The sequence below is a fragment of the Asparagus officinalis genome, chromosome 1 (assembly GCF_001876935.1).
Source record: "Asparagus officinalis chromosome 1, Aspof.V1, whole genome shotgun sequence".
Lineage (NCBI taxonomy): Eukaryota > Viridiplantae > Streptophyta > Magnoliopsida > Asparagales > Asparagaceae > Asparagus > Asparagus officinalis.
Window position 1 is genome coordinate 128571203 of NC_033794.1, and position 9240 is coordinate 128580442.

The following is a 9240-nucleotide window of genomic DNA, read 5'->3' on the forward strand; positions in this document are numbered from 1 at the left end:
TAGCTATTAAACCCGCCCAAATTCTAAAATTTTAAATGTACCCTAATCATACTTTGAAAATAGAATTTGAAAAGATTTTAACAATGAATTCAACAAACTTAAATGTACGGAAATTTTTAAAATAAGCATATGAACGCTATCCGGTAACTTTCAGATAAAAATTTTACACGTCTACAAAACAGAAGGTATTAACTTGTCAATTTTGGACAACTCAAAATATGTAAATGCTACAAAATATAACTGTAGGTATAAAAGTGCTAATGAAGCGAAACTATAAACTATGTAGGTGCTATTTAGCCAAAAAAATTTAACACCTTTAAGATTGACAATTTGGTATAGAAATACACGCACATTTAACTGCAAAAAAAGTTCTAATAAGATCTGGTGCATGAATGCTGGTATGATCTCACAGATTATAACCTTAACATATCCCAATCTAGTGAAAATGAAAAAAGGAAAAAAAGAGCATATTTCCAAACAATTACCTCGAAACAAAAGAAAAGAAAACAAAATGACAAACACATCACCCTTCAATGCAAAATCCCCACTAAACTCCTCAATCAAACCTCCAAATCCTCATATATCACCTCTTTAAACCTCTCCATACTCTCAGGCTCCAGAGCCACAGCCAAAGTGATCCCTCCCCCCTCTCCAGGCTCCTGCATCACATAAACCAGCCCAGCAAACTGCAAGCAAGCCCTCCCCATAAACACCGGCCTCCCCCACCCGAAATCCGCCTCGTATATCGGCAGACCCTGCCAGCTTATCACCCACAGATCGCTCCTTGGCATCGCCCACTTTCCCTTCTGCAGCCCCTTGACATCCTCCACGGCGTCGAGATAGTCAATCAGGGACCTCACGTACTCGTCGTTGAGCTTTTTCGTTGCCTCCCCGATCTTTTCTGCGCCGAATTCGATGGTGTTCGATGAAATGTCGCCTGCTGTGGCGACCGCAGAGGAACGGAAGATGGCGTTGCCGAGGTACCTGTTGGGAAAACGGATCGGAGAAAAGATTGAATTCATATCAACCATTAATGTAATTTTTACCGCTAGTTCACAGTTGAAATTATCCGACTCTTCAAAGCCGGTTACCTTTATTCTAGGACGGCGTTATCACGATTACCCCTAATGAGCCTGATTTCATTTCTATTTATAACTATTTCAACTGACTATTTATATTTTTAATAAAAAATTTCATGAGGATGTTCAACAGATTCAAATCCTATCAACTGTCAAAAAAGTAGTACGATATCACTACTATATCACAACCTTTGATTTATCTAGCTAGCTGATGTTCTTGATTTGTTTCTTAGTGTAAATCAGGAACGAGTGCAATTTATGGGTATTGTGGATGCTATGTTTAGAATGCAATTTATGGGTGTTGTGAATGCTATATTTAGAACGAAACATAATTATCCACTAAATAAATCAATAGTTGTGGTATCTCCACTACTACCTTTTAGTAGTGGAGAGGATTCAAATCCTACAACATTACCCGGCGGGGAGTGGCGGATGCATACGGGCGCGTGCATCGGCCGTCATCAGTAGACGGGTAGGCTCATGGGGTTCGAGCGACCGGGCTTTGCAAGCGGAGCGCCAAACGTGGGCGACGACGGCCTTGAAGGTGGAGGCTGTCTTGTTGGCCTTGAGGAGTTTGTTTGGTTCTCGAGAGGTAGAGATTGCGGAGACGAAGGAGGATTTGGCGTCGTGGATGGGGGTTTGGGGGAGTACTCAGGGTGTCAAAGAGGACGGAGGGAGGGAGCGGGAGCGGAGGAGGGTGCGGTCGAGGAAGGGGGGACGGGACGGGGGAGCGGGGTTGCGAGCGAGTTCGGACCACGCATTGACAAAATGGAGGGCCCGAGGCCGTCGCGCAGTGTGATGGACGGGCTGGGGCCGAGGCAGACCCCCGCCGCACTTGAAGAAGGTTACGCTGTAGTGAAGAAGCAAAGCTTCAGTATGACGGTACAAAATACAAGCAAAGTTGTAAGATTACTCATGCAGAGGTCAGCTCCTAAATTTATTCAGTATAATATCTAAAAATAATCCCGATTCATTAATATCCAAAAATAATTCCGATTTGTTAGTGTAACTGATATCACAGTTCCGTGGCTTGTGTTCATGTACTCTTACAAATCTGTTGGGGGGTGGAAATTGAAGCTAGACTAGGCCGACTGTCTGCCTGTTTTGAGTATAAAAATATAACCCTTGTTTTTAATATTGCATCAAAACAAAGCAATTCAGATTCGAATCTCACCGATCTAGAACTTAAAGTAGATTTTTTAAATTTAATATTACCACACGAGTCTCGATTTTGACCTATAAAAAGGACGCTCAACCAGCTGAGTGATGATGACAACCGTTTGAATATGAAAATATAACCTTCTTCTAAAATATGCTTTTAACAATATTTTTTTTATGATATAAATTCTTCTAAAATAGAAAACTTCTACTTACAACGACAATGACATGTAGATCTTCTCACCTGAAACATGACCAGCATACAAGGCGAATCCGGCGACCCAGCGCAGGGACCCGGCAATCTCTCATTCATCGCGATGGCGAGAAATCCCCGAAAACGTCGACGCTCAGCTCAGACGGGCCACCACGAACAGCACCCTTCGCCGCGGTACACTCGATTCTGGACCCGGCCGGCGGGTCCAGACCGAGCCGGCCGCGCAGCGGTAGAAGTGACCAGGGCTCGCGAGGGCCCTTGAGCGGCTCGGCCGAGAAAAGCCCGGCCAGCCGCCGGGCCGGTAGAAGTAGACGTGGGGTGTGGGACCGGGCGACCAGGAGGTCGAGGTTTGAGAGCCATACGGCTCCTCTTGGGGTCTCTTTGCTCGGGACCACTACGCTGGTTTCTATGACATCAACCATGGTTTTTAGATTTTTGATTTGAGTTTTCGAAGACGGGTGCGTGTTTACGTCTGAACGCAGTTGTTATTTATTGATTGAGTCACTGAGATATATATAATAATAAGGGCAAATTTTAAAAACCAACCCAGTTAGAAAACTCGGTTTCAGTCAGTTAGCTGAAACTGTGTTGATTTTGACGAAATAATTTACGAAACTTCACGGGACTTAACCGGGTTTGTTAAACTTCAAGTCCCGTGAAGTTTTGTAACCTTTTTTTTTATCAAAATCGGTCCAGTTTCAGTCAACTGGTTAAAACTGGGTAGATTTTGGTAATTAAGATACAAATAGATCGTTTTTTATAATTAACTTTCTAAATAGGTTGGTTTTAAAGTTTTGTTATAATAATAAATAATGTGTGTTTGTTGTGTGTGACTGGCACTGAATAAAGTAGAGCCATGTGCAGCGCGTTGTTTTGTGGAAGTTATCATTTTGTATGGGCCCCGTGACAGGGGAGGCTGGTACTGGATCTGGGTGGAGTTATTAGGCCCACGTTTATACAAATGAGTTTTGATTCCCTCTGCATTTGATGGGAGAGCATCGGAGGTTTACGCAGCAGCGACAGGGGTGCCCATGATTGTAATTTTGTAATTTTTGAAAACCGGCCGCGAGGGTGTATTTTGGCAAGGATTTGTAAGGCGGGGGCTGGTACCGAATTTGGCACAATTTTGAACGTTTGGCAACATCCTTTCTCCTAGATAATGTATAATTCGGATATATTTAAAATAGACATCCGGTACTTTTTACATTAAATTCAACAAAAAATCACGGTTAAAAAGTTCTAAGCTTAGGTCACTAAGTATCACATGGAAAAATCCGGGAGAATATTCTCATGTTTGCATAACAATGGGTACTAAAGTGCAAATTTTAGAACTTTAAAATATGTAAGTGGTGTAAAAAACAAGTGAGAGCATGTTAGTCCGAAGTAGGAGAAACTATAAGGTATTTAAGTGCTAATTAGTCACAAAGGGAAAGGCTAAACAAGGCCAAACTAATCAGCGCAAATGCTGCCTAAATCCATGGGTCAAGCCTCCAAAGAACTACATTTACAAATGTTTAATTAGCACTTAAATACCTTATAGTTTACACTATTTTTATTTACTTATATTTCCTCACTTGTTCTTTTTATAACAATTATATATCACCCTGAAGTTTATAAACATTGCATCGTTATACCTTTTGCTATACAAAACGTGAGAAAATTTTCCTTCGAATTTTCTCGAGTGATACCCATAAACTAAGTTTACAATTTTTTTTAACCCTTTGTTGAATTTATTATTAAACGTAATCTAATTCTGTTTAAAACTCATCTCTCTCTCTCTCCCCCCTCTCTCCTAGGAAGGGGAGCTCCGGCTTCGTCGACCCCGGCTACTAATCCCGCCCTCGATCTCGACCAAATCCAGTTTGCCTCCTTCCCACCGTTTTCATCTATCCTTTCCTTGGCCCCCTCGTTGTTTTTGTTCAAATGTAAATCTGTAAGTTTTTTTTTTTTTTTTAATCTCAGGTCTAATTCAGTAAGGTTATTAGATCAAGAGCAGAGTATGGTTAGTATTTTTCTCATGTCTTTCTTTTTTTTTTTGGCTAAATTGCACTTAAATGCCATAAATTAAGCTTATCAGCAGTGTCACTTATATACCACAAGTTGTTTACATGTTAGTACCATCAATCATGCAAACTTGAAAATTTTCGCCTCTATGATAGTTACATGCTGATTTTAGAGCATTTTAACTATTAATATTTGTTTAGTTTTCTATCAAATCGGCAAAAACTCTGTTTCAAACTTATAATAATTCTGCTTTAGAATAGAGTTGGGATATATCTAATGATAAATTTAACAAATAATTCGCGTTTGCATAATCGATGGTGCTAACGTGCCCATTCTTTTTAGCAAATTATGGTCTTTTTCTATCACAGAATACAACTTATGGTTTATATGTGGCAGAGCGGGGAAAGTTTGTGGTAGTTAAGTGCAATTTAGCTTTCACCCCCTCCTTGTGGTTATGCGCTAGACTTTCTTAGCTACTCTGCTTCTTTTGAATTTGCAGGTCGGCGTTATGTCTCTAGATGAGGCCGTTCAAATGGCAGATGGTTCTGAGATAGTACTGGTATGTATTATTTTCATCAAGCGAGTCGTGCATTTATAACTTCATTAGAAAAATATTGGATAATACGGAATTGAGTAGAAGAGCTTATTTGAGAAATAAGTTTGGATGTGCTCAAAGCAATCAATGTTATTTAGAGGCGTAAATCTCTATCATCCCAGCTAGAAGCTGTCATAGCTTCAAGTATCACAAATGTTATATAAGTCCCTATCATCTCAATTAGTCATAAATTTAGAATGATACATAATTATCTTAACTAAAATGGAAGTATCATGTAGGATATCTGACCAGTCATTAGGCCATGTACACGTATCTTGTAGTTTGTGATACGAGAGTTTTGGAGAAGTAGGAGAGAAGGAAAATCATCGATTTCCATCCCTCACGTCTTATTTATGGTAACAGATTAGTTATCATAATCTGTTATCATACTTGAATACATATTGAATAATTGTCCCCTTAACCTGGACTGTATGTATCTACATGCCAACTCGTTACAAGTAAACTGAATACAAGGCTTGTCGAGTGGCTTAATAAGCAAGTCTGCTAATTGATAAAGAAACTGCATGTGTTTTGCATTAATGACCATCTCAATTGTATTTTCTCAAACTATATTAGTATGTACATATAAATAGATATTTAATAAGTAAAAGAAACTAAATGTTAAAGTTCGAATAGTAAAAAAAAGTCAACTATGACCATTTCTCCCTTTGGGCTTTCTTACAAACTTTTTTGCTGATGTAGTACTTAATTATTTTTCAAGCTGCAAGTTTGCCTAATACTATAAATGTGGATATATCTAGGATAGATCTGATACTTAACTCCCATTACAGGCAATATTGTCTCCAGGTGCAGATCCTCCTGTTCTCAGGCTCTTTGACAGCGAGGATTACAAGTATGAGCTTCAAAATAAACTAGTATTTCTTGGACAGAAAGCATAAGTTTGAGCAGCAAAAGAAAAAAAGGGTGCAGCGGAAAAGATCTCTTGGTGAATCTCTCTTCCTTTGAAGTTTTAGAGCTGTGGTCTTATCTTCATAGCTGTTATCAATCTCCTCTGACATAAAGCTGCATGCGTGTTTCCTTTGTAACTTGCAGCAAACCGTGTGGATATTAAAGAGGTCAAAATGGGGTATAATTCTCATCAGTAATAGTTTCCGGTATATTGTTGCAGTTCAAGGTTCCAGTCCTATATAAATGGTTTTATTCGACAAAACTGAAACCTGAGAGTTACCGTTACAAAAACTACCAAAATTCGTCAAATTTGAAACATTCAAAATTGAAACAAAAACCAAGTGTTCAAACCTTGATCAAGCTTGACCATGCAAAAAAGTTTGTCACTTAGACATTCATTTTATGAAGTTAAAAAGAAGAAGTACAAGTACAATTTGATTGGTCCCTTCTTTGATCATTTACCTTACACTTTCAAGTTACCTTTCCCCTTTTACCTTACGTCTATACCATGTTATCTCTTCCCTCTCTTCTTTTTCTTTTAGTCTGTATTAAAAGCCAATTAGTTGTCTCTTCTCTTTTACCTACTGTTCTTCGTATCTGCCTAGTTTCTCCTACAGTTGATCTTGGAGTACAAGCAGAATATCACTAGTTTGGATTTTTGCCCCAAATAAGCGACCTTTTATCCTGTACTTCTTCTATCAATTAGACCAATAATCAAGTGATCCTTATATCTCTTTTTATGTTATCTAAAAAGTTACATCTATCAGCTTTGGCTAATCAAGTGTTTTAAATTTTTAATCACTTTGATTGGTCCCTGTTTTGTGTTTTTCGTTGGATCTTTATACTTGATATCAAGTCATTGTTTTACAAACCTCATTTCAGAAAACAAGTAGTGAAAATCTTCACCTAATTGTATAGTAAGCCTAGTTGTCTTTTACCTATTGATTTTTCCTTCACCTTTTTCTATCGTAGATGAAGTTTCTTAGCCCTTGTGGAGTCTAAAATACCAACAGTTGTGAAAGACTGAAACAACTTTTGGGGTTCAATTTGATATGGTTCATATCAAGATTATCTTTCCACTAGAAATCATCTTCAAGAACTTTGAAACAGTGAGGAGACCTCGCGTTTCTCCCAAATCACCAAAAGGTGCTCTTGCTTTCAAGACTACTAGAGAATCAGATAGATATTTCACTAGTAGTTGTTATACCCTATAAAATGATAGATCTATGTATATCATTGTCAATCCAATATTTTCAACCATCCACTTCTTCAGATCATGGCATATTAACTACGTGATGTGCTTTCTCTTGATTGACAGGTTATCTGTTTCAAACTGATAACAGGTACAATATTGACTCCCATGATTATTCTGTGAGGCTAAGGGCTGCCAAAAGGTTTCTCAGTGATGGAGATAAGGTAACAAATCTGTATCTTTTTATCTATACTTTTATGTTCTTCCTCTATTTTCTTTTAATTACTACGTTGTTTAAATCTTTGAATGTCATCCAGGTAAAGGTCATTGTGAACTTGAAACGTCGAGAAAATGAGTTCAAAGATAAAGCTATTGAACTGCTCAAGCAATTTCAGAATGATCTCTGGGAGGTAGTGATCTTGAATTATTTTTTATATAATAACTTAATGCACATAATTGGAAAAAATTAGCACTTGTAGGGGGGAAAAACATTTTTTCATTGCTGTAGAATTTGATATCTTTTGCACTGGGAAGTAAATTAGCTCGATATATATAATTAGCCATAACCAAAAAGTTTAATCTTTTGGGTGATGTGGTTTCTGGTTGCACTCATGCAAGGCTGGCGAAAAGGCTACTGTCACATTTTTTGCTGAGATAACACAAGACTAGTGCCAAATTTGTCATATTACATTGATGAAGTTTGTTCAATATATTCTTGTTTACATTTTTTAATCATGTTACAAACCCCAGAAACCCTGTAGGAAAATTAATAACATATGTTTTGGTTACGACTAAAAACTTAACATGTTCTCTTGACTTGGTGAACACTTGCTTATCAGATAGCAGAAAGTAGTTCACAGTCATTCTAAATTCTCCAACTGTATGCGCGTAAATGTAACTTTCATTTTTTTTTTTCTTTTTTTATTATTTTTTGGGGGGTGGTGGTGGGTTGGGGGAGGGGGTTTCATGTTACCACATGTCCAGTGAATATCAATTTTCAGATTTAAATAGTGAAGTAGGTCCTGTGAACTCTCCAATCTGGGTTGATCATGCAAGACTACTACTTATGTTTGCACTCACTTCTGTACTAAATAATCTAATGTTTTCCATATGTTTCACGTAACCTTCGGATGCAAAACAATTCATATAAAATCTGATATATCCAGATTCCGGGGCAACTTTCCATGAATATCAGTGAAATTCCCAATAATAAGGACAATGGTTTTGTCATTGAACTTCGAAAATTCCTTGGCATGGAAGTAACTTGGATTCTTCGACGTAAAACCGAAGTTCAACTTTAAATTCGAGGACATGGCCTGTCCTTTTTTTTGGCACTTCATGATCTCTCGTACTACTTTAGTACGTCATAGTTCACCTTGAGCTGAATCTAAATTGTATTTTCTTCTGATTTCAGCTGGCAAAAACGAGGAGAGCAAGAATTTCCGTTTGAGAGACATATTCATGGCTTTAATGCCTAATAAAGCAGTAACACAGAAAGCACAGGAGCAGCCAAAGAAGAAGGAAGGACGGGCTAAAGAAGCCCCAGCCATTGTCTAATTGATCCGTGGCTCTTGATGGCAGTTTCAGAGGCAATTGATTAATTTGCATCATGGTGAAAAACTCCTCCATATTTTTGTAGACAGGTTTTTTACTGATGATGAGCCCTTTTGTCAGATGAGCTTTAGTGCAGGAAGTGATTTACTCTTAACATTTTCTTGTGTCTTCCACTATTTTATTTCTCTTGTTTTAGGTCCTCCCCCCCTAAAAACCACATTTACAATAAAGTCATTCTATAGAAACCACCGTTGATCGTCAATTTATGCGTAAACCACATTTAAATAGTTTTTTGTTGCAATCAATCTTCTGGACTTACTTTTAATCATTTTTTTTTATTTTGCTATAATAACTAGGTGTTGAATATCAAGTTTCTTAGAGATCCTTAATCGCGGCTAGGTGGGGTCGGTTATAAAAAAATTAACTGAAAAGTGTGTTCAGGCAGTTGATTGCAACAAGAAATTCTTTAAAGCCGATTTATGCATAAATTAAAAATCAAAGGTGATTTCTATAGAACTAGCTAAATGGCATGTGC

The 9240-nt window shown here is 37.9% G+C and overlaps 2 protein-coding genes across 2 annotated transcripts; one reads left to right on the forward strand and one right to left on the reverse strand.

The window, feature by feature from the left end:
* On the reverse strand, positions 298 to 1862 carry LOC109843666 (putrescine hydroxycinnamoyltransferase 1-like). The gene is made up of 2 exons (XM_020412653.1): positions 1495 to 1862; positions 298 to 984 (listed from the first exon to the last, which is right to left on the reverse strand). Exons 1-2 carry the CDS (start codon positions 1539 to 1541, stop codon positions 561 to 563), a joined length of 471 nt encoding a protein of 156 aa, XP_020268242.1. The 5' UTR covers positions 1542 to 1862; the 3' UTR covers positions 298 to 560.
* Positions 1560 to 8863, forward strand: LOC109841625 (translation initiation factor IF-3-like). The gene is made up of 10 exons (XM_020410580.1): positions 1560 to 1953; positions 4248 to 4311; positions 4414 to 4453; positions 4955 to 5014; positions 5842 to 5903; positions 5941 to 5996; positions 6104 to 6137; positions 7303 to 7375; positions 7469 to 7561; positions 8566 to 8863. The coding sequence occupies exons 1-10, from the start codon at positions 1560 to 1562 to the stop codon at positions 8599 to 8601; spliced, it is 912 nt and encodes a 303-aa protein (XP_020266169.1). The 3' UTR covers positions 8602 to 8863.